This window comes from Apteryx rowi, unplaced genomic scaffold (genome assembly GCF_003343035.1).
Source record: "Apteryx rowi isolate R43461 unplaced genomic scaffold, aptRow1 scaffold_22, whole genome shotgun sequence".
In the NCBI taxonomy this organism is placed as follows: domain Eukaryota; kingdom Metazoa; phylum Chordata; class Aves; order Apterygiformes; family Apterygidae; genus Apteryx; species Apteryx rowi.
In genome coordinates, this window is record NW_020448530.1 from 4,207,864 (window position 1) to 4,234,192 (window position 26,329).

At 37.0% G+C, this 26,329-nt stretch overlaps 1 protein-coding gene across 2 annotated transcripts in view; it reads left to right on the forward strand.

Moving 5' to 3' along the window:
• Positions 1-26,329, forward strand: part of CFAP99 (cilia and flagella associated protein 99) — a 60,183-nt gene that overhangs the window by 13,162 nt on the left and 20,692 nt on the right. The window contains exons 3-9 of one of the 2 annotated variants that reach the window (XM_026064690.1): positions 3,426-3,570; positions 6,502-6,596; positions 13,200-13,312; positions 15,555-15,729; positions 20,610-20,690; positions 22,851-22,916; positions 23,630-23,689. In XM_026064690.1, coding sequence (XP_025920475.1) covers positions 3,426-3,570; positions 6,502-6,596; positions 13,200-13,312; positions 15,555-15,729; positions 20,610-20,690; positions 22,851-22,916; positions 23,630-23,689 — 735 coding nt within the window. The remainder of the gene's footprint in view (positions 1-3,425; positions 3,571-6,501; positions 6,597-13,199; positions 13,313-15,554; positions 15,730-20,609; positions 20,691-22,850; positions 22,917-23,629; positions 23,690-26,329) is intronic. The other variant, XM_026064692.1, reaches the window with a different exon arrangement.

The following is a 26,329-nucleotide window of genomic DNA, read 5'->3' on the forward strand; positions in this document are numbered from 1 at the left end:
GCAGGCTACTTAACTATCCTCAGTTTTTAGATGTAGAAACAGAACACTTTTAGTATCCTTTGCAGATTCAATTGATAATGTTTTATGACAAGGGGAGAGGACTTTTTTGGCATGTGGCCCTCAGAATTACCAATCAGTATTAATATTCTGGAGCACAGCTGTCCCCAAGCTGCTGCTCTTGTCAACTTGTTGCTTAGCTCAAGGCTATGTAATGATTATGTACTTTTTTGCCAATTGCTATGGCAAGAATAAGCATGTTATTTCTGTGTTTGTCCTACAACTATCTTCTGATTGACTTGTTAACTCAGAACAGTTAAAGAAATTGAATAAATATAAATATGCAATTGTACTTTTATACTGTATTCTAAACTGTATAGGAGATATGATTTGGGCTTTGCTGTCTTCCTGTTGTCGCCTGGTTGTCTGCTTTTGTTCCTCTCTCAAAAGTACATTTGAAAAGCACTGGTTTGTTGTAGTACATTATACACCTGAAATATATCAAAGTATTCAGAAGGTAAATGCAATGATTCTAATCAAATGAAGATTTTGATTTTCTAGATTTCTAGCAAAAATAGTTATGAGAGTATTTGTTTGGCTGGTTTCCAACCAGTTCGTCCAGTTTCACTACGGATTTTCTGTTTATCATCAGAGCTACTGCTACTGTTCAGGAGCAGCAGCATTTGTTCAAGGGGACGATTGTTTTGCATTCCAAACTGTTAGAATCCTATTTTATTGAAACTAGCTGGTTTTCTCTCATTTTGCCCTTCAGATGCTTGGGTTTGCCTTTGCCTTGTGTGATGAATTCTCAGATATACTCTTATCAAATATGGGATTTATATTTGAATATTTAGTGGGGGGTTAGATTTCTGGATTTTCTGTGCCAGGCTTATGAACAAACTTCCATAAATCTTCATCCAGAAAAGGCATATTTGGAACTGAGGGCGAACCTCACAGGAATTCTCAGTGCTTAGCAAGATGGAGTCTATACTCCCTATCAAATTCATTTTTTTGTATATTTTCAGATGTGTTCAGTCTCTTTCCTCTGCTCTTCCATTTGTGTCCTTCCTCAGCCTGAGCCCTTCTGTAGCTCCTCTTTTTCCCTGCCTTCTTTTTCACTCTTTTCTCTGAGCTCGTTCTTTGTCATATCACTGTTGTTGGCTTCATTTTTGGAAATGCATTCCTTTTATCTTCCTGCCATCTCAGCCACAACCTATTGGGTCTCCTTCATCTAGGGCCCTGATTAAGAAAGCAGAGGAGATCCTGCTTATTCTCACTCAATCTCCAGCTGCCCAACAAACTTTGTAAAGCTTCAGTGTCTTCATGTAATGAATAGTTTGGTTATACTCTGTTCCTTCTCACCCAACATATCTGGGTCGCAGAATATATTCAGAGTCCTATCTATCTGATCACTTCAATTGTAGAAATAAAGTTTTTCTGTCATTTTAACTACTATTAGCCTTAAGCAATCTAAAAGCCACAGACTGAGCTTGATTCTATTTCTGTTCATGTATCATTGGCTATGTTTATTAAAATTCTGCTAGAGAGAGAGTCAGATATATTAGTGCAGGCTCAATGGCAGTGAAGAAATTACAGGGATCTACCTAGGTGTAATTTTGCCTGCATATATACATATATAGAGACGCAAGTATAGGGAGGCACTATTTTTTTCTAGTGATGCACAAAAAGTGAAGAACCCAACCTGGCTTTTGAGCAGGAATAGTAAAATAATTATACTTATTCTTTAGTACATTTCATCTGGAAGGCAACCTAAGAAAATACACTTGGAGCTCTTCTACATCATTTTTACTTTAAAAATTAGAAGTGTAAATTTTAAAGTTATGCCTTTTACTTGCCCAGTCTCAAAGCCCTACATGGCATCATGTATCAGAAGACTTGCATGTTTCCTTCCAACAGCCCCTAATGATACTTTCAAACTAGAAATGAATTACATGAGGGAAATAAAAGAATCGTGATGACACCAGAGATAGCCTATTAGGGAGGGTGAACCTCTGGTATCATATATTATTGCAGTTCAGTTGCTGCCACATCTGAGAGCTTTGGTGACAATACTGATGTGAAATGAAGAACTGAAACCCAACTGTTATGTAGAGCATCCCACGGGGCCTTGGACATTATAATGTATTTATTGGGGAAGGATGGACTGGACAGAAGTTGAGGCATATCCACTATTCTTTTGACAGGTACCAGGAAATTTTTAATGCCTACAAAAATAACTTGACATAATTTTAACTTAAGATTTGATCTTATTGAAAGTCAGCTTTTTACAACTGTTCCATTGACTCCAACACTTCGGTGCCAAAGCTAGATCTCTTCTTGAGCTCCACCATCTAATTTGGAACATGAACCTACTATATCTTGTTACTAGAATCATGGTGACACTAAAAATGACCGTTTTTCTCTGCACAAAGTATTATACTTGAGTAGGAGAGATCATATACTAAATGTGGACTATATCTGTTCAGAAGATGCACTTAGCTTTTTTCTTGGCTTCCTGGCTCACTTCCTTGGGTCAAAGAATCATTATTTTCTGTCATTTTGTCATACTTTGGCTGTCCTTTTCTCAGTTTATTTAATAACAAACTGCTCTGGGCCTCAGACTTTATTCCAATATTTTAAAGATGGTTCATTCTGGAAGTGTATCTCATGTAATAACAGAAATTCCCTAGGTTGTTTATTAGGAGTGAAACTCTGTAAAGCTCAGAAGTATTTAAACTTTTTACAGGGATTGTGAGGTAGAACCCAAATGGAGTGCAGTGGACATCTGTCCCTGTTCTCTTATGGTATTGCATGAACATTATGCATAACCAGAGAGCAAAGCTGGATAAGAAACATACTATCTTCATTAACAAGAATCCTGGCACTCACAAGTTTAGATTAAAATAGTCACACTCTCGCATTTTAGGCTAGAGTAGCAGTTAAGTGTCTTTTCTATAATTGCTCTCCAGCTCCTCTCCTAGATTTAGGTTCCCCAAGTAGCTCAGACTTCACCTGCATAGAACAGGTGTTTTATTGATAAAGCAAATTTCCTACCAGAAGGTCAAAATCTTATTGAAGCTTTCTCATACTATTGACTAAGTTAATCATTGTTCATAGCTCAAGCGTTTCACATTTTCATTGCATTAACTGTTGACTTTCACACATCAAGGCCTTGTAACTAAATGCACATGTCAGCAAATTAACTGAAAGCCTAATTTTGGGGGGATTACATTTTACTTAACAAGGGTTATTAATTTGTTAGGACTGCCCATATTTTTCTAGTATTAGAAGTGTATCAGCCCTACCTCGGTTGCTGCTGTTCAGTACCCATGTTTTTAATTACCATAAAATGATTGTACTTGTTTTGCACCCAAATAGCATTTTCTTTCCAGAATGCATTAATCATTATTAATTTTGTATCTCTATAGACTCTTAATGTGACGGATGAAAATTTTGTGTTGGAAACACTAGCTGGATGCATAGAATATAAGTCCTTATTGGATGTAGTAGTCAATGCCTTTTTTGTTCGGGATGGAAAACATTGCCTGTTTTCTGAGCGTAATCTCTATGTGGGTAAGTTTTTTTTAAATGCCAAATTTGTTTAACTGAGCACTTTAAAAAATATTATTTTATTAGTTCAGCTGTTAATATTATATTACATTTGAAGCATTGTCATGGTGTTCAATGGAGTATGAAATTTAGGACCCTTTCCAATGCGCTTACAACGTAAAGCCTAAATCCTGAAATTTGTGTTTAGTCTAGATGTTCACAGGTGTTAATGGGATATTTACCTACGAAAGTTCCGCAGAATATGCCTGAAGGTTGGGTTAATTGTAACTTACAGATGGAAAAAACCATCAGTGACTAGAAGTGTTTTGATAGTTCAACTGTCACTTTAAAAAATGTTGTTCAGGGGCTTCTCTTTATTCTGTTCTGGGAGATGTAGCACCTCTACCATTCACATATGAAACTGTATAACAAAGCTGTGTCTGCTGAGGAAGGTAGGAACACCCTCACAGTATGACGAGACCATTCCTTCTCTCCATCCAGAGGTTTCTGTCATGCAACCTTCATTACTGGCCATCACGGTGACATAAGCAGACTTCTGTCTTTTCTCCATGAACTAGATCAGTTATCTTCCTTTCACCAGTTAGCTAGTTAGAATCAGTTACAATACAACTATACCTGATAGTATGAGCTAGTTAATCAGAGTAGTTCTTATCCCCAAGGTTATTTCAGTAGTTGAGAAGTACATTAAACAGTCATTTTAAAAATATTTTTATGCTATGCACTTACTTAATACAGATATACTGAGGTTGATTTATAAATTTCCTGAAGAAGYTGGGATCACAAATCACACTGTCATTGGTTCTCTAAGTCATATATGTTCTGAAGTTTTGTGGGCACTTTTAAAAATCCAATCAATTTTATTTAAAGTTGTCCACTTTCAAAAGTAGAAAAATGTATCTAATTAAAGTAACTTTACATTTTATGTTTTAAAAACTATTAATTTTCACTGAAATTCTAGTTGCTTCTGTCACAATACTAGGTAAGGTATAGAAATCTAAGTCAAATATCAAACTAAGAGGAACTTAAACTACTATGGATAAAATTAAATTAATATTAAGTTTATTCTAAATGATAATGCTTCATTATCTACATTTCTCCAAAGCCATGTTTTTCAGTGTCTGGGACACGTAAATTATACCTTTAAGCTGAGTGTTGCTATAATTGGATTGTCAGGACTGGTCTACTTAAAGGCCTCCATTAATCATAGGCAGAGGGGAGACCCCGGAAGATTTTCCTTTGTCAACAAGTTGAGAGTCTAAGGTCATTGGCTTAGATTTTTTTTTTTTAAGCTGCTTGTGATTCCTTTTGCCAAGCTTCATTGACACTTAAATGATCAAAGCTGCTTATAAAGGCTGTTGCTATGTGTGAGAAGATTTGAATTTAATAAAGCTTGTAGGAGATGAACGTATATTCCACTAAGACTGCTTAAACATGTTGCTATGCTGAAGCACAAGACTGAAGTCTCTAACAATACACCGACCTGGCTGCAGCATGTTGGTCAGGATTTACTGATCATTGCAATTTGGTGGCAGCTAAAATACTTCAGCGCAAGTGAAGCCTGATTGATCAAAGTCATTATGGTTAAATAAAGGTTGATACAGCAGCTCCCCAGCTTTACAGGTCCATAGAAATCTCACAGCACTGACTGTGCCTCTTCCTGTATCAAACTCCATATTTGCTGGAGAGGGTGTGAGAATTGTATTTTCTATTCCCCAGAGAATTCCACAATTTAAAAAGTTGTTTCTATTCTAATTCAGAATTTTAAAAAATTACAAAATTTTCCACAAAATGGTCACTTGCAGAAAACTTCAGAGCAAATGAAATGTTGGATTTTAATATGATATTTTCTGACAACATTTTTGTTATATACAACAAATTCTGATTTTGGAACAGAAAAATAAGAACTATCCACTCTGAAAATGTTAAAAACAGAATATGTTGAAAACTTCACTATCATTTACATCTCCTGTTCGCATGAAAGTTTGCCAGAGTAAGTTTGCTTATACTGAAAATTTTGGTTACATCAAAAGAGCTGTTTCCGAAAACAGAATTCTGTCAAAAACTGTTCAGTCATGTCTCTCAGGAGCCCTCTGACTCCTTTCCTCCCTGACTCCATACCTGCACAGGTATGATATGCAGGTGTTTGGTGTATAAGCTGGTACTGCTACCCAAAAAACCAGGCTGCTCCTTCTCTCTTCACTGCCGCTCAGTCTGACCCCATGTGCTGTCTTCTCTTAGTGTTTAGCAGCCACAAGTGTTTAGCAGCCATCCAGTGAACTAGTCAAAAAGCTGCTTCAGGTTAGAATTCACGATCGGGCGTAACTGGACTTTGTGGATGATTGTACTTGCCCAAGAAAAGAAACACCAGGAAGTGGAAGGGGATGGGAACAAGCAAGCAGGGGTTGACGGAGCTGCTTAGTTTAGTGGTGGTGTTGGCCTAATGAAGTGACTGTGAAACTTAGAGCTTCAATGCTGTCCCTGCAAGAGCTTGCCTTCAGCCTTACAGACCTCCGCACTCTGCTATGGCAGATCTCCCAGTTTTGGAAACAGATATTTGCAGGCTTCAGAAGGACCTCTTTGAATGACTTTAGATAGCTATAATTGTTTTATGCTTTTTGTGTAAATGCCCAGATCCTCAGGTATTATAATTTCTATGAAATTATGAAGATTTACACTAGCTTAGATGTGACTCAAGAGACAAATAGCTGATTTATATGAGCCATAAGATAGAGTCACCCGTGCTAATAATGAACATAAGGTTAACATTTTGTTATAACTTCTCATTTGTCAAGCCTTATATTGCCCAGCTGGATAAACAGTATTCAAGACTATTTAAAATTGTAATAATGGTCCAAATCTCAGAGTCTGGTGATTATAAGGTATAAGTTTCCTAGAATTTTCTGCTGTGTTTTAAATATATGTATCTTTTGATAGTTATTTGTTATCTGGCCACTTTTCAACTAGAAGAACTTGGTCTTCAGCACTTCAGCAGAATTGTGAAATCTTTGGACACTGCAAAAATGCATAAGGTAATAAAAGTACAAAACATTTTTAAAATAATAATTAGCTATCCCTTCTTTGTGTTTGATTAATCTGATGATTTTTTTCCACTTTCAGCATAATTCAATTTGAGAAATTAGGGTCATTTTCTATTTAAATTATAGGAAATCAGTATTCTGTTGTCACAAAAATCTTCAGTTCACACACTGACTAGCTCATATTCAGTCAAAGATCAGGTAAAAATGTATTTTACATCATCTGAGAATTTAAAATGATTACATGACTTACAGATCATATGATTTACATTATTCTCTAATTTACATACTTAGTCTTGGCTCTGCTCATATTCTTTCTTTGACTTTAAGGCAATAGAACAAGCTTTTTCCATAAGCAATGAACCTGTTGAAAACTGTGGCTCCTGCTGATTTGTGTTCTTTTTTGCCTGAACAATCTAGTACCACTTTGTTTATTTGCCCATCCCTTGCCCATCCATCCCTTTTTCTCCTTCCCAAGAAACAATTGCTAGTTTGGAGCTATGCAAGTACCAGTTACCTAGTTAGAACATATATGAAATTGGCCAATCCATTGCTGCTAAAGAGAAGACACAACAAAGGCCTGCCTTTTCTTCATTCAAGTCACTGATTTGGATTTCTCTCCTCTATTTGTTTGCTAATTTTCTTGAAACCTGTAGAATTTGAAGTATTTTTTGCTTCTCTTTCAAACTGGTTGAAAGTGGCGATTGTCTCAAAACCTATGTGGTGAGGACAGGCAGGCAGAGGCATAAACAGACAATGTTTTCTCATAAACCCTGTTTTCTTATGAAAATAGGCTAAAAATGAAATTACTGCTGACACAGCATATGTAAACTCTGATCATCCAGATGTTTCAAAGTGTGTCCAAACACAGGACTTGAATAACAGCTATATAGTTTTCTGTGTAAGTGTGAGATTCAGGAGATAGGCAAATTTTGGTAATCAGCACTCAAAAAGTTAAGGTTTATCTTTATACTGATTACTTTGAATGTTCATGTGGATGCCAGTGCCCCTTCCGTGAGTAAAGTTGCTACATAGTATGCAGGGAGAAAGAAGATTAGGCTGCCTATATAATGCTTTTAGAAACACTTTGTTTTGATGAGCTTACCATGGAATGCTTTTATTAATTCTGTTCAGAGACAAAAATGATACATTTCACTAACTGTTAGAAAAAACAGAGAAGCGGCGGGAAGAATTATCATAATCTGATAGACAGACAAATGACTGTTTGTCTAAAATGCTCTCCCAGCCCCTTCTTTGATAAGCGTCTTAGAAACAAGCCACTGGATTGGATGCATCTTGAGCTCATACAGCTAGCGACACAATCTTCCCACTTCATGCCAGTTATTTCTTGTTGATTCCTTTCACCTAGCTTTATATGGTTTGAGCATCAGCGCCTTGACATTTTATTTCAAATAATTTCTCCTTCTTCGTCTGGAATAATTTTCCTTCTGATGGGAAAGTGCAGCATTATGTGATGTTCTGCACCTGCTACTCTTTTCCTGTACATGTAATTTTGTTTGCTTAAGTGTTTTACCAGAGCCTCACCACCATCATACCTAGGTTTCCTTCTCTTGCATCAAAAGAGGTTCTTTGTCTCCAAACTGATGCTAGATTATATGAATGCACCTGCAGCAGAGGATTTAGAAGCAGCATTTGGTCCCCCAGCAACAGAGACAAAAACAGCAGAAGGCAGATTTGCAGCCGTAGCAACAGCCTGAAGTTGTCAGAAATCTGAGATGCTCCTTCAGGATGCTGACCTGTAGATATCCTCTGATGACTATTGTATCCAAGCTTAATTGAGGTGCAAAATAATTATTCACATATATTTATTTGGAATAGATTTACCTTAATTAAAAAAGAAATGTTTCTACACATCAGACACTGACTGGAATTATCTTAATCATGCAGATAATGGGTAGTCTTCATGAAATTAAGTGGATTATTCACTTGAATGAGATCCATTTGTGAGCAATCTTTCTCTTAAAGGACTGCATGATGGAATCCATTCTAATCAAAGTCAAAGTGTTTCCCTATGACTGGTGCATGTTTAAATATTTTCATTTAGGCAGAATATCCAGGCATAAAAATAATGCTTGAACAGAAAATTATGAGATCTCATTTTGTAATGTTAAGAATACATTCAGGAATTCTTTAGGGTTATGTAATTACAAAATCACAGGCTAAAACCCAATTTTGTAACCTTAGCAGGATTGTACCGCTAAGAAACTTAGCTATGCATTGCTAGTTCAAGCCTACTTTTGTTTTTCATTATTCATGCATGTTATTTTATTTTTGTGGTAAAATTTCAGGGTTTGTATGTTAGAGAAAAGACAGTTGAAATAGAAGTTGAAGAAAATAGCTTTATAATTTCATACTTGCCTTGTATAAAATGCAAAAAAAAATAGTGTTTGCTTTTTAGCCTTCAGGAACCTGTTTTGTTCTGTTTCATATTCTGATTGCTGCTAACAGTAGTGAAGTCCTTTATAAAGACCTTTGGGAGCTGCAAATGAAAAGCACTATATAAGAACACAGTAATTGCTACTGTGATGAAATAGGAACGGACAAGATCAGGCCCCTGGAGGACATGTGGGCAAAAGGAGTCAAAGTTGAGTCAAACAATGGCAGAACGATCCAAGTCCATGCTAGGACACTTTCCTCTGGAACTTTAATCAAGGATCCTCAAAGCATAATTACCCATTACAATTTCTAGGTAGGAAAGCCTTCTTAAGAGCTTCTTGCCTTCCTCTTCATTTCTGTGTTGCAGTTGAAAGGTACAATTCTACAGGTACTTGAACTGGCATAACTGAAGAACTAAACTACAGCGAGAGGGAAAGAATCAACAAATGAATAGAGAAGTGGACAGGAACCTCCTTGATTGCCAAAAATCTATGGGTGTGTTCAGCCAAAATAATCTCATTCTCAGGTAGTGACTGATCTGTATGGGGGAACTGAATCTGCTACTGCTTTCAGTTACTTCCTTAACTCTAGAGTTAAAGCTTATGTTGTGAGTATAAAGATTTTAGCTCTGCAAATGACTATATGGATGTAAAGATAATCCCAGATAAGGAAACTTCACATTTTTTGGTTCGCTTTTTGAAAAATCTATACAATCTCACCATTTAAAAATACATTAAGGCAATATTAGCAGAACATGTGCAAGTTCTCAAAAACAAGACATTAATTCAGCCCACCTATGCAAATTAAACACTACAAAACAGTCTTTAATTATACAATCCTGTTCTGTTTTATGACGACCAGAGTAAATTAAAATAGTAAAAATGGGTACAATTCATTCCTGGTGTAATTCCACCTCTCCCAGAGGAGAAGTGAATCCGTCTTATCATGCTCTGTGAGTAGAGAAACTACTCTAGAGTGGTAAGAGGAGTAAGCAGAATAATGCTGTTATCAAAATGACTGTCTGGTGACTTCCCTAAGCAGACTAATACCAGTAACATCTGAACAATAATTGGTGTGAACTTCAAGATGAAGTCTGCTGCTATAAAAGCAGAGACTACTGATGCTGGGGATGCCGCCTGCTCACATGTGGCCAAAGACAAAACTGAAATATAAGGGATTTTTCCTAATGATTCAGTTCACAAAACACAGAAGTTCCTATTGTAAAGAAATTAAAAATGTTTTATGGTTTCATGGGTCCAATTCTGCCCACATTCACCATCTGTGATATGGATTATCAGAGCCAAGACTGTGGACATTGGCCCAGACAGACTGGGTCAGAACTGCTGTTTGGCAGTCCCTGGGTTGCCATTTGCAATCCTCGTATTGCTGTTGCGGTGCCTGGATAACCGTTCCAGGGCAGCATTCAAAGCCTTCTCTGGTATGATGCATGGGGGCACATCTTTATTTTAGCATTTCTCTAGGGACTGTGACTAAAACACAGAATACTAAAGCATATATCACAGTAGCAATATCTGATTACACAGTTCACCATTCCCTGTAAATCATAGAGACACATCACAGCATTTATTAATCACATAATTACCCATTTGTCCTAACAGAGTGTGAAATGTTAATGACCAGTACATAACTGGAGATGCAGTGAGAGGCCTGCAGGGATAATAGCCAGCTGTTAAAGACAACACTAGAAATCACTAACTGTAAGCTGCTGGCAATCCAAAAAAACCCTGACTTGTTAAAAAGCTAAATGATCTGAATATGTGTATATATATATATATATTTTATTTTTATTTTTTAAAGTGTTAGGCTGTTTTGGATAAACTGATTTGTTAGGCTGATTTGTATCCTTTAATCAGGATTTGTTTTAGTTTCATCTTCCTTGAAGAGGTAGTTGCAAGTACATAGTTAAAACAAATATTTAAAAGACGTAGACAGAGAAAATCAGTTAGAGAGAGCTCAAACAACAATAATTCAGAGGCTTAGTACCATGTGGCGTGTAACAGACAACTGATTGCTGCCAGCGAGGATGGACTAGGCTACATGAAAGGAAAACAGGACACAGAGAGGGAGGAGGTGTTCAGCTTGAAGAAAACTAGTGAAAGAAAACTATAGGATTTACAGATCGCAACCTGCAGTATTTCCACATCAGCTTCCTGTGTGAACTTTCTAAGTACCCATAAATTTGAAACTAGCTTCTCCCCTCAGTCTGCCCGATTTTAAGTATATCAGCTCATTTTCAATCCACACCTGTATACAGACTTGCTTAAATTGGTTTAAAAAACATATTTTTGATAAATCCTGAGTATAGTCAAAGCCTTCCATAGAGTAAGAAGAATACTATGGCAGTAGGCATGACTCCCTAGTCTTCTGAGTCTATAATCATAACTAAACCTGTGATACGTGGATATAAAATTTTGTTATGATAACTGGTAGAAAGTAGTATATATGCAGTGCATCAGTTGTCTTGGAGACTATGAATTGTCTAATCTTTTAGCATTTCATATCTACATTGCACAAGTACAAATGACTGTCAGGTGAAAAATGGAATCCAACATGCATGTACTACAAAGAAAGATCCTCCGTAAGGAGAATGAATGACTTTTTTGACCAGTGGGATGAAACATATTCCCTTATCATATACTTAGCAAACTCCACTGAATCTAGAAGCACCGATAAAACAATTTATTTCTTAATTCAAAGTTTAGTTTATATTCATGCTTTTACGGGTGAATGTCTCTTCTTTTGGAGGATGTGTTGATACACCAGCATCTGCAGTTTTGGGGAAGAACAGTAATTTCTAGACAAGAATGTGAATCTAAGGTGGTAAGATGCATTCAGTCATTCAGTTGTTGCTTAGACTTCTGACCCTACCAAAAGTGTAATAGTTGAAAATAAAACTAAATTCACAGGTTAATTCCTTGGAAATGGTTACACCGAGGCTATAGTTTTCAAGTAACAGGCTTTCTACAGTTGTTGAACATCCACTAGCAAACAGCTAGAGTCGAATCAGAATGGTTTATCGCTGAGTTATTCACATGGCTCTGAGCCATATTGGGCCTGGCCTTGCACCTAAATTAATAAGTTCCCTGCTAGTCCTTCAGAAACAAAAGAGAGAGAGGTTCTTGCGACCACAGAGTACAAACACCTTTATGGCTTTGCAGAAACCAACACAGATAAGACAGGACTGATGCCAAGTCTGAACTAATAAACCCTGCCATCTCCATTTGGAGCTACTCAAGTGACTGCATGCTACTTTCCACCATGTCCCATAATGTCCATATTATTTAGGGTTTTTTTTCTATTGTTGGGGTTATTCCAGCATAATACTTGCCTGTACTTTCATTTCTAAGAATTTTAATGAAAAAGTTCAGATTCACATTTGGAATTTATATCGCCATCAATGGTACATGCTGAATCTGAGGCTGTTTTTCAAGAGTCTGTTTCAAAAGGCCATTTGAACAATTTAAGTTTGAAAGAAAGGCTGTTGACCTCCTGGTGAACTCCTGTGGAAAAAGAAAGTTCAAATATTAGTTGCTATTTCTCCGGCATGCAGAGCCCTGCGATGTAGAAGTGTGCCAAATTTTAGTCTTCTTAGTTTAATGTGAATATGCCAATTAATAATGTTTAAAGAAAACAAGAAACCAGGTTGTATAGCAGTTACTAAAGTTCTCACCAGTCCTTCCTTCCCAGTTCCCAGGGAACTGAAAGGCACTTATTAATTCAGACGCAGTGCCAGGCCCAAGATGTTTCTGGGCATCGTGGATCATCCAGCAACAGATAATCAGGAGTTGCCCATTGGTATATTAGAGTTTAAAACTGTATTGTATAATTAGACTAAAATCAGTGTATTGCAATAACAATTACTTTATTTTCTAGTAAAAGTCTGTCTTTCATGATAGTTGAAGCAAGTTCAAGGTGCATCAAAACACCCACATGTTGTAACCACTAGATTTTTTTGGACAGTAAAAATGTTTTAGTATCTATTAATGTTTCACAAAAGAGGGCTCAAAGACATGAAGCAGTCCTAACAGGATGAAGAACCTACAAATATTGAACATACTTGATTATAACTGTGAGGTAAAATACAAGCAAGTTCTTCAGCAGTGTTTGTAGTAAAACCAATTATCTTTCTGTAGTCTTATATACATCATACCTTCAGTTCATTACATTTAATCTTATTAGTTTCTTAGATTCTTCTTCAATGCCTTGAATTTGAACACATGGATAAAAGATGAATGGAGTCATTTCTATGATTCCCTTTATGTAAAAGAGAACTGGATTGATCCACTGCTAAGGTAAGCAATACTTAATAGTCTGTGTTCACCTCAAAGTTTAAATGCAATACCCTGGAGAAAACTTCCCCTGAAAATTCAATTTGCTTTTAAGGTGTTTCTCCTATTGAAGTGACTCAGAACCCTCACTGTTTTTCGTGAGACTATAGTAATCCCTTTTACTTAACCAGAGGCAACATTCTCTCATAGAAAAGTCCTTTTCCAGCTGTTGCACATTTGTTTCTCAGTGCCACTGAATGTGGCAGTGTTTCTCAGGGCCACATTTATATTCCAAATAAAACTAGAGGGTTCAATTTATCTTACAGRGTTAGATTCCAGCCTCATAAGTCACTTCAACATCTGTATAACATYAAGCACACAAAAAAGATGTTTAACTTCCCAGAGCCTGGTTTTATGCTCAACCTTGTTTATGCAGATGGTCCTAAAATCCCTTCTGAGTAAATCAGATAAGCAGGTAAACAAGCCTTTCTAAATTATTATTTATTTACACGATTGCAGTAGCATTTAACAGTTTAAATGCTCAGATCTGTTGGGTGTGGCCACACATTGGTTAGGAGGTGATACAGCAGCATGAGTGCCCGTGCCAAACTGGAGAATTTTCATGGGGAGAACAGTAGCCATATCTCAGGTCACACTGCAGCCTATTGTGTCACTTCTTCACTGTTTTTACCCAGGACAGAAAGATTAGTGCTACCATTGGCACACCTATGTGGCTGCAATCACGTTTTCATTGCAGTATAGGTTACCAGAGACAATGGCAAACACTGTTAGACAAAACTGTGTTGCAAACTCTGTCAGCTGAAAAAGAGTTTGCATCATTTTCTAACCTTCATATCAAAGTCAGTAGGATTAACCCTTTCATACTCTTTAGATTAGGCCAAATTAGCAAATGCTGTGATACAAATTTGGCCTGCAATGTTCACAGTTCCACTGAGTTCTACTGGAATTGCAGGGATATCTCTGAGGTCAGAATTTGGCTGAATATATTCCAGTGTAGCATTCTAACCATAAATATGCTTACAACAATATGCAGCTACAGACATAAATATATAGAGATATACACACACATCCTTACACTACTTATGTGTACATATGCACGCACATAGATGCTTAATCTATTGCTCATATTTCATTAATATAAAGCTCATTGGAGCTGTCCTTCACACTCAGTTATACTCAATGTAAAGAGCACACATTATGCCTAGAAGTAAATGGAAGTTGTACAAGAATATTCAAGGCCATATTTGGTTATTGGGTTAAAAACTTCCTTCAAGGGGCTTAGGATGCACTGATCATTTTAATCAATTCAGTATCTCAAATTCTTTTAAATATATCTTTGTATTCTTCTTTCTAACATCAATAAAGTTAATATTAAGAGTCCCATTTATTTTAATAGAGCAAAGCTACTTTCAGAAGTTACTTTTAAGCCTCATCCCACAGTGACAGTACTAGCTAAGGTAACAGACGCAAACATGTTACTGTAAATTTGTAGTGTCAGCTGCTTTTTAATTCAGGGAAAACTCCCTTGCATGTATAATACTTAAGGGAAGGACACATATGGAGGAGGAATAACTGACATGAAGCTGATACCATAGTTAGCCCTGTGATAACTTACTTATGTGTTATCCTGAGACTCTACACCTTCCTGTCATTCTTGGTAAGAAGTTCCAACATTCATACAAGCCAAAATCCAAAAAAAGAAACAGAAATCATCTCAACTGCCCCACAGTCACCAAATTCTGTTTTGGGGATTCATTCATTAATTCTATCAAATTCCTTACATCTTTCTAGTTTTTTATTAGAATTGCATGTGCTGTGAGATTAATGTATGTCTGCTCTGTCAGACAGCAAGAATGATAACACTTAGACCAGTGTTTGTCTTTAGTCTTTTTGTCTGTATGTACTTTGCTTCTGACAAGTGCTTCTCTGATTTACAGTCTTGTCCTGCTGCAAAATGAACTGGCAACATAGTTGCTTATTTAGCAAAACCTATGGCTATTTCACCTCCAGTAGTCTGAATAAAGTAGACTAGCATCTATCAAAAAGTGAAGTATACCTTAATTTGAGAAATACAATGCAACTAAATCATTGGTATAAATTCACGGGTCAATTTTGTTAAAAGGGAATCAACAGAATGGCTGAAAGCATTATAGTATTTACACCAATGCCAAACTCAGATACTGCATTGTAAGCTTGTACAAAAACAAAAATGAAATAAAATTGAAAAGCCTTTTTTTATTTGCAGATGGCAGCCAAAAATGCAACAAGTGATTGAACAGTTCGCAGATAAATTAAGTAATTGTACTACCATTGTCAAGACTTCGACGGTCACTCAGCCAAAGGAATTTAATTTGACTGTACCTAAACCTCGTGCCATTCCTATACCTCTGCCAATACCAGTACTGGAAAAAAGTCAGCCTGTGAGTCTTTTTATTCTTTGTGAGATATTAAGTTTTCTGTGTTCTTGGCCACAAAGTTATAGTATGTGGTTAATAGTTGCTTTCAAAATAATTGTGGAAAATCTGCAGCCTTTGACAGATCAACAAGAATAATGCACTGAGGCAAATCAGAAAAGAATAGTCAAATGTCAGTTTTTATAAATTTAGACTGATTTGTTTATAGATGAGCTCTCACTAAAATAAATGGCAAAGCAATTYTGGTGAAGATGAGGTGGACTCTAGGTTTGCAGCTCCTCCTTGAGGGTGGAATTTTATTACTTGCTATTTACATTAATGTTGAATCTCCTACATTAATGTTTTTCAGTTTAAACTTATTGCTCACATATCATTGAGACTAGACTTTATTTTTGAAATGCTAAGCTTTTATTTTATGAATTGTTTAAGATTCTGATTCAGCTGCACTGGTATAAATCTGGAGGGACATCATTGCTTTTAAGTTAGGTCACTGGAATAAGGCAAACAGGATTTGGGATCAAGTTGCTCTGACTAACTTAATAAAGAATCCAAGATCATCTATAATTAAAAGCAGTGGGAAGTGAGCTTGGAAGTCATAGTTTTGGGCATTATCTGTGACCTTCTATTAGCACTTCATGTTTTAAATAATACATGTGTTGAATGCTTGTAGAAACCACTTATATGTTAGGATAGCAGAGCAATTTAATGGTAGCGTGTTATATAGTTAATGGGATTTTACATTGAAACAGTTTAATACCAGGCTCTGAAAAACTGCATTTAATAACTACTTAATCAGTATAGGAATGAGTCATATTGCTGTCATTTTAGTACCTTTATGCTGTGCAGCCCCTCTTAAAATAAATTTGCTTTAATGCAGATGCATTTACTGAAGTTCTTTTGTGTTGTTAGGATTATACTAAATGTGGTTTACATTCTGGCCAAGACTGCTAATTTAAAAGCTTGTGTGAATCTCAAACCATTAGCATAGCACTGACATATGTTGTGCTCATTTCTGCACCTATCTCAGCAAATTAAGCTTCACTTTAATTTGCCATATTGTTGCCAGCATCACCATTTTAGATCCTGAACTTTTGGCAGAGACTGAAAAGACAGCCCAGATGGCAAGAAAGAGGTAGGAAAGTGAGAGCAGGCCATAGTTTTGGCTACTGCATAGTAGGGAATTGTATGTAAATGAGATGAATGCACAGAAATAAGGCTCTTCCTGATTGTATCCCATAATCTACTGTAGAATATTCTCTTCCATTTTCTCATGACGTTGTCACTTTTATGAGATATCTGTTTCTTATGATCCTCACTCATCTGTGAAAGAACTTGTCATGTAGCATATTATCATGGAATATCACAGTCACAATTACTAGAGGCATAGTTACTAATGCACTTTGAAACAACTGTGTGATTTCATATGGAGGTGTTCGGATTTTGAGCAATGACTACTGATAAGCTATTGCATTCCTATGTGAAATTCATTCATTTTGATTAATAGAAGTGTTACTTCAAGTGTTTCTTCCTGCTGGGTTACATTATATTCTGCAGTAGAGATAAAATGCAGAGTAAGATGAGAGGTATCCCATACCTTGAGTTCAGGAGCTGGGATAGTACTCCTCTCCTGTAAACTCAACACATGCTTCCTTCACAGGAGAGGATTGGAGAAGTGGGTCATTGCAGAGGACAGGATGGTTGTCTTACTCAGTGGTCTACATTGAGCTGGGACCCTCCACTGACTGTGTGCGTTCCTTGCAGTCACATAGACCTGAAAGGTCAGGATAATCAAGGTTTACTCATCAAAAAGGGGGGAGACAAAGTGAAAAGGAGAAACACCTTTCCACTGATCTCAGACTGCCTTCCAAGAAATAAGTTATTTAACCGAGAAATTTAATAATGAAACCTCTTGGTGTAAAGATTCTAAAGTCTCTTCAGTGTCCTTTGCACACAAGCATATGGATGAGCAGACACACACACTCTCATAAATACAATTCTTCACAGAAAAAAAAACACTTTAGCTTGGAATTTGCAAAGGAACCAAAGGGACACAGGTGCTTAAACCTGATAACATGCAAATGGATTTGGACACCTTTTGACTCCCTTGGATATCTTGGCCTTGACCTACAGTGCARTAAAATCCATCCCTTTAATATCAGCACTGTACTAGAATAATAAGATTATGCAATTATTTTATTTTTAGAGTTTCTAAAAAGCTATAATGTAATTAAAAAAATTAAAAGCCCCACTGAGATATGTTATTGTAACTCCATTCAACCAAATTTAGTGTATGCTTTAGATATTTTCCTTATTATTTTAGCTGTGCTTCATGGGTGGAGTTGCTTCCTTGTTTAAAATAATTTCATGGGTGAATTGGCCAATAAAGAGAATTTTGTTTGCAAGTATATAGATAATGCTTTAACTTTATGATCTTGTTGTGTATAAAAATAGAAGCTCTTATTACATTAACCATTGCATTAGCCTGCCCTTGTCTATCTTACAACAGTAAATTAAAAAAAAATAGAAGAGTGATCACTACCAAAGTTCAAAGTGATTATTCATCGGTTTGCATAATATCTTCCCCCTCACGTCTCTTCTTGAAGTTTACATTCTCTGGGCATTGTGAAATTGCCTCAACTCATCTAATATAAGGTATTTTTACTTGCGCGCTTATTTGGGGTCGTTAAATAAAATTGAGTGAATTTCTTAGAAATCACTTGTCATTCTCTGGATATTTACTACTTTATGCCTTTAAGGCACTAGTCTGTGTTAAGGCTGGAGCTTATGCAGAGCTGAAGGAGGATGCATTGCAGGAGCAACTTGTTTCAGGTCGCATTAGAAAGGCCTATAGTTCTGCTGCTTTCCACATCCATGCACGGTGTCAGCTCAGTGAGTAGGTCATGCCATTTTGTTCTTCTTGTGGTACCTGCCTAAATAAACTTCTAGTATAAGGAAATTCGGAAAGCATAGGTGAGCCTGACCACTGGTTGGAGGGGAAAAGCAAGCATGAAACATCTTGCTCCCAGCCCTTTTCTGTTCCCRTTAGGATAAAGTGGATACAGTTTGGCCTTTCTGATCTCTCTACTGCTGGAATTTACAATTTATTTATAGTGATTTTTTCATCCTCTTCCATCCAGCAACTGTAAGGAGGTTTATTATTATAAAGGGTAATTGCTGTATTGTCTATCTGTCTGTCTGATTGGTACTTATTATCACCATGGTATCTGAGGGCTAAATTACAAGGCTAGGATCATTTCTGAAACAAAGCTGACTGAAAAGTCTCCTCCTTAAATTACACAGAATAAGCATAGCAGTTTCTGAGGAGAGAGATTTTCAGCTTACCCTGGCAGATGAGTACAGTTTTGCAGGTAAAGCACATGACTAGGAAGAACAGTGAAATACACTGATATTCATTGCTTGTGCAACACTTTGCAGGTCCTCTGGGCTCTAATTTCTCCATCCATAAAAGCATAATAAAAGTTCTTAGGTACTGCTGGGAAATTCTTTCAGTTCTACTTCACTTAAAAAACTCACAGAAATATTTGAGCAGTCTCACTAGTGCATTTAATTGCTAGCTTTTTCTGTGCATTTGTTTGCCTGGAGATAATGATGTCAAAGGGCAAAGGCAGTGGAAGGTGTATCAGGTACATAAGTATTTCAAAGCATAGCGCTTTATATAGCCCAAGAAAGCTAAATGGGATCCCCTTTTCCCTAAACTGACCTCCTGTACAATACTGGTTGTAGATTTTTCCCAGTAATTCTTGAATTAACTCTGTAACTTCTAATTGAACTAGCACATTTTTAGCAAGATAAATATGTAAGCAGATGTCCTGTAAACTGGCAGACTATCTCACCCACACAGGGAAGAGACATCCAGTCTTTTTTCAGACATTGCTTCTGGACAAAATTTATTGCTCAAGTACAAGAGCTGTGTGTAACACAAAATAGAGTTTTTTGCTTAACAGCAAATACTGAAATCCCCCAGAAGTCTCAGCCTAACTCAACACCATTCCCTGTTCCCCCTTCTCCCTGCTGGGCCATAAGACAGCCAGGCTATAATTCTTTCCTGGCTGTTTTATCTGTAGTACTTTCTGACCTGTGAATGCTTTCACAGATCTATGAATAATGCTAGGAGGCCTTCTCAGTCATCTACCCCCATATATTTAATCTACATCTCCAGTGATACCCCCTTCACAAGAATATAAGGGCAGCCATGGTGGGCCAGAAAAAAGGCCAATTTTGCCCAATAGCCTTTCTCCAGTAGTGGCTGAACATGGTATCTAGGAGGAGTACAGGGACAAGACAAGCCTATTTGCTACTTTATCCAGCTACCTTCCTAGCCTCCATTTCAGCTCAGAGACTTCCTGAGCTACAGTGAACTTCCGAGGCATGTTAATAACCCTCAAAGGATTTCTCTTCCCTAAGCTTTTGGAGCATCTGTAAACTTGTAGCTACTATAACATGCGCACGTGCCAAAGAGCTCCACAGCTTAACTTCATCCAGCTGCCCTATCTGGCTGTCAGTGCTATGAAACTGAAGTTTATGAGATGCCATACAGAACGTTTCCCCCTTCTGACGACTTTTCCCCTCAATAGGACCTATAGGTTTTATCTTCAGCCTTTCTTGTACTCATTTCAGATTTTTCGTTCTTTCTGGTGTCTTACCCAGGGTTTGTATTACATTGGATAGGCCTGAAAAGCTCGGGCAGTCCCAGGTGACTGGAATCTGTCCATGTCTTCTGTGCTGGTACTAAGAGAAAAGAATCAGTATTTTAAAAAATAACTTTGCTATTTTACAGTAAAGGTGAATGTGTTTTTCCCCGTAAGCATGAGTCACTTTGAATGTTTTATATCACATATTATGGAGTTTATTGCCTTTTAATACAGGTTCCTCCAAGCACCTACAAATCCCCAAAGGAAAAAAAGCAGTTAGAGGAAATCAAAACAAAAAATCGCCGAAAAGCAGAAGTAAGTGTATTATGTTCTTGTTCTAGTCTTTTCTTTCTTCCAAACTCTATGTTTTGTAATATGTTCCAGTTTTCACAAGTCTTAGAACTCTAGCTGGAACAAATTTGCTTTTGCAGCTAATAGTTCATGCCTCTTTCTCTGGAGTCATGGAGTTGGTATCCTCTGTTCTGTCCTATCACCCTCTGTCCATCTTTCTTATTTTAATATTAATTGTTTGAGACAAGGTCCACCTTTTATTCACAGTATAAGTACTGTGTGAGAAATTTTACAAGTAACCATGTAAGGTGGGAGAAACATGATTACTTTCTTCTGTTCACAGGCTTGAAATTGTTTGATGGCTCTTTTACTCCCACAGGACATGTGGATATTTAAGGCATTCACTTAATAATTAAGGCTTCAAAATTCAAAATATGTTCAATATTTTTGTTTGTTTTCTATACTAACTGATAAATAACCACATGCCATCACCCACTATTGAAATATCAGCAGACTCTTGACTTCTTGCAGACTCTTTCTCTTAGCAGACTGAGAGTGAGAAGTCATCATGGTGTGTAAAGAAGAAGAATACATGGTCTGTATGTTAAAAGAGCAGGAGAAGGGAGGGCCTAGAAATGCTCTCACACAAAGAAACATATTTGAATTGATCCCAACTTTGATACGAATCCTGTTCAATGAGTTAGCTCCTATTATAGGTAAAGCAGACTGTTGTCGTCCTCTCCTTGGAATGGAATTAATTAAATGTCAGTTCCCACTTCTTTCCTCCTTCCCACACTCTCATTGCCATATCCAATCCAATCACAGTATAAGCTTGATAAAACGCATGCTATTTGACTTTTTATCTGCACTCTCCCACCTCCATTCTGCAAATGCCTTACTCTAGCTTTCATTAGCGGCTACAAGACCATTTATCACGTTTCTGGACTCTCCTCACGTCCTTGTGAAAGGGGCGTTGGATTCTGTTCCCAAACTGTAGTAAATGCTTTAATGCCTGATAGATTCTAGGGGGATACACTTTGCATTCTTTTTAGTGGCCTATCTCATTGCCTATGCTTGGTACTTCATTATCAAACAATACTGCATTATTTTCTATCCTTTTATTATTTCCACATTGTGCAGAAAGCACTTGCTTATTTGTCTGTGTGCTTATTTGTACGCACAAACATGGGGAAAGGAAAGTAAGATATCACAGTGCCTATATTGTCAAAAATCTATGACAACTGTAAAATCACTTAACTACCAGTCCCATTCTTCAGTGAAGGAAATGCATGAATAAAGGGAACAAAGCAAAACCACCACAGAAATTATAGCTGCAATAACAGCAGTTTTTGTCATCTCTGGAATGTTATAAAGGCATCCAAAGCATTCACAAAGGTCAGTTCTCTAGATTATTTGCTAAACAAGCTGAAATGGTGGGTCCTGAAAGAAATATGCAGTAAGAAATGTCATTTGTTTCTTAGCATTTTTGAAAAAGCAATAGCTGCCATTGTAAGTATCCTGTCTGAAAAACTGTAAAAAGGAGTGAGAACATTGGAAGCCGTGCTCTAGCAAGCCTATGGAAGCACTGATGTTGTGGGCAGCTACTGTCCAGAATTCCATTGGAAAATCTACTCTGTTTCACACTTAAGGATTTCTCTTTACAGTAAAAAGAAATATCCAAAAACCAGAAATGTGGTAATTCACATACTGGCTGCCTGTGCTTCCCCCTTTAAAATGATAGGTGGAGTTACTGTTATGGATGTGCCAATCCTCAGTACTCAGATCATCCTCTAATGCACCACCACTCCCAACAAACAAACAAACAAACAAGCCATTGTTTGTTACCTATATGGAAACAGGTACTGCCTATGGTACTGATGTGCCATAGATAATTATGAGGCTTTTAACTCAAATTCCAAATGAGTAACATGTTTCCTGTGGGCAGACCTATCAGAGGGCCTGATGCCCTATGCAAAGGGTACCACCAGGTAGAACTATTTAGAAATCTTGTCTACTGCAAGTCTTTCATCAGGAATGAAAATTCATATCAAAACTACGTCCAGACTTCATTCACTGGAAACAAATTAATGTACTGGTCGGGGCTGCAGGGCTTTTTCGGATGGAAAATTCGTAGTAGAGAATTCAAATGTACCATATTTTTTAAGCTAATGACTTTAATTTTAGGATCTGCTTCTGAAAGCAAATGCTAACCAGTTTAGGTGTGCAACTATGAAGCTTGAAAAGGGAAAGGTATGTTACAAAATACTTTATTACCTAGAAATCCCCTGGTATGAAGATGAAAAATGACTGAGATATATAAAAATATCTCAAAGTACTTGAAATTTTTGTATTTATCTAGGGTGAGGAATTATGTGCTAAATGATAGCAGTGCTGTCATTTCACATCCGTGTTATTATTTTTACATTATGTAATATACTAACATGTTCATCCCCATGATATCCAGATACTTTCACATCAGTATCTATAGCTAACACCACAGAATGAAGTTACTAACCATTAGTAGAAATCTATCATTATTAATTAATTTCATGAAGTATTCTTTGACACCCTATTTTGTCTTCCCAATATCTATATTTCAGTTAAGAACCACATCTATTTATGTTCTATAGGTAGTATTTCATAGTCAAACAAAACATCACTGTTACATTTTTTGTCATTATTTTAGCCAATAATTCTATGGTAATCAAAGAATCTTTGCAATAACTTTTTATTTGGACCTACTTTTGTGTAGTCATTTGACACTAAATATTCCCACTGAGCTGGGTGTACACAACAAGTTTTTGAGAATATATCTATTGCAAAATATATCCCCTGTGATCAGCTTTGTTACACTAGAAGAATAGTCAAAATACATGGTTTTCAGTAAAGATCTAACATTTTTTGCTGAGTATTTGAAAACCTATCTTTGAGATGAAATAATGTATTTTGGGGTTGAATTGCAGAATACACCTGACAGTATGAAGAGTAAGCCAACATTCCAGGCTCAAAAGATCCAAAGCAGGGTGAGTAACATTTAAGGCCAGATACACTTGAAGACTTTGGAGAGAAAAACACACATGCTAATTCTGTGTTGATACAAACTCTGCTGGAATCTGTAATTTTACATGAGGTTCTATGGCCAGGAGAACTGGATGGATTTGCTCTGTGGTTCATAAATTTTGGCCTATGGGCCAATGACAATGCACAGGGAAATGGTCAGGGAGCAGCAAGAGTGCAACTGCTCCATGAGGAAAGACAAGCCAGGAGTCAAGGGTGACCAAAGCACAGGCAGTGCCTCACTGAGCAGGACATAGGCCCCCAGTATCTGAACAGGACAAGGTTGGTGATAGTGACAGTTTCTGTTGACAGCCTAGTGATTATCAACAAAGCAAGGTAATGAGTGAGATCTGTGACCTGTGAGCTTACCCAGGAAGTGCAGTCAGGAGACAGGGCTACAGCATAATTCTAGGTCCGTGCTGGGAGTCCAGTCAGGACAGCAGGAGACAGAACTGGAAAGGTGATGAGGAGCAGAACTACCTCCAGCATTACTTAGATAAGGACTGAGGCCCAGATCTGAGCTTAAATGGGGCTCCTGGACCTGTGGCTAGAGGGGGTGGGTGGAGGTCTCAAGTGAGGCTGGTCAGGGCAAATAAGGCCACTGAGGGCCCAGGGTAAGTTGTGTGCTGTTGTACAGTGTAATCATACTGCCTTAACAGTGTTTTCAGTTACAGAGGAGTTTTTACATAAAATGTTGAGGGTTGAGAATAGTCCACAAGGGAAAAAATTTGTGAACCCATGGTTTAAGAACTCAGTATAGGGACAGAAGAATCTTGTAGCTGTAAATCCCTGTTTCAAACTGAGATCCTAAAGAATTAATAGCAGCAATTCCAACCAATGACTTTCTGATATACAATATACAAACAGTCTGAAAGTTTATCTTGTTTCCTTTAGACACATACTCAAATCATAAAATCCACTATACTGATTGCTTCTCTGCTATGATTTCCAAGGGTCAGAGAACTGTGAACATGGAARTGACTACTCACCCATAATGGTATATAGCACATGAAAACTCACACTGGTATTTCTGCAATTACTGTGCTACAGATAATCTTCAGTCTTACATCATTCAATCTGTCACTTTTCATTTGTATCAAGTTCATACCAGAATAATTCAATGCAGAAGCTGTGCTTGTATTGTGCCCTCAAACACTTTGTGTGCTGATCTATGTACTCTTTAAAACTGTGTGTTTAGGTATAGCTCATACACAGTTTAAAGAGGCTTATTCCCTGCTTGGGATACTGGGCCTCTAGCAACAATTTCTGAAGCATATCTGACATTGATCACATACTGGAGTTATCTTTAATCACTTAAGCAGTCTACTTCCTGACAATCCAGTAGCATCTCCAAAAAATGCTGTTTTATAAATGTATGTGTATGTCCAGTTGCTTTTAAATTACTGGAAAGCAGTGAGATCCCAGCTCCCTCCGCACTCAAAGGAGAAAAAAAAGGGAAACATTTACACAGTTAACCCAAACACACATGGCCTATAATTATGTGAACTTGATTCAAGTCTATGAATATTCCACTTTCTTTTCTGATAATCTGAAATACTGAAACTTAACTGCTGATTGGTGAGAGTCAAACCATCTGCCTAAACTGCATAAAGAAAAATATGGATCTAGTATCTTATTGCATTGATCAGGGACATTTTTAACACTTGCTAGTATCTTCTCTAGGAGCACAATCAGTTTTATCTCGTCTAAACATATTTGTCTTAAAGGCTGTCTAGGTGATATTCAAAAAGCTGCTGTAACAAGCTGAGACAGGCATACTGTTATGGAGTTTTAAAATACTTTCTATTCCTGTTGACTTCCCTCCTGAGCAACTCTGTCTCTGAGCAGGCAAGTTAACAGACCTAAGAGAAAGGTTTATCCAAGATGTATAAATGAGGTTATAATCCTTCCTCAAAATAATGAAATTATATAATGTTTTAACCAACTAGTATTTTCATTTCCCTCTTTATTAAAATACCCACAGTATAATACACACATTTTTTCATTTCAGTCAGGCACATCTGTTATGTGCAGCCAAAGATTATTTCTTAGCGCTGTTACAAAATCTTTATTCATCCTTTTTCACTGCAAGCATAAGACAGTACAAATGCCTCATTACTCTGGTTCATTCTGGTTCTTGCTCATGTGACGCCTTACTCTCTACATATTTATTGTTTTTGGTGAGCTGTCATGTGTTCTATAGGTGGAAATAGTGAATACAGTTTTTTCCACAAGAATTACAACRGTTCCCAGTTTGCCAGATTGTTTCCATTTCCCTAGCTTGAAAAAGGGGAAGGTATCACACGGCAGAAAGGGAAAGAGTACAGTTTAAATATTCACTGATATCACATGAAATTGAAGAATTTACTCAGTTATTTTATTTATACCTGTCTGCATATATTTTGGGAGTCCTAATTATTTTGACTGTATGGGCTTCAGTCATATTTCTGTTTAATAAACTGGGAAATTGAAGTTAAAATGATTTCCATAATCAGTCTCAGTTCAATTCTCTATCCAAATTATAGTTAGGAAATGCAGAGCATGAAATTGCTAAAAATAGCAAAATTTCTACATATGTCAGAGAAAACTTCCACTCTAATGCCAGT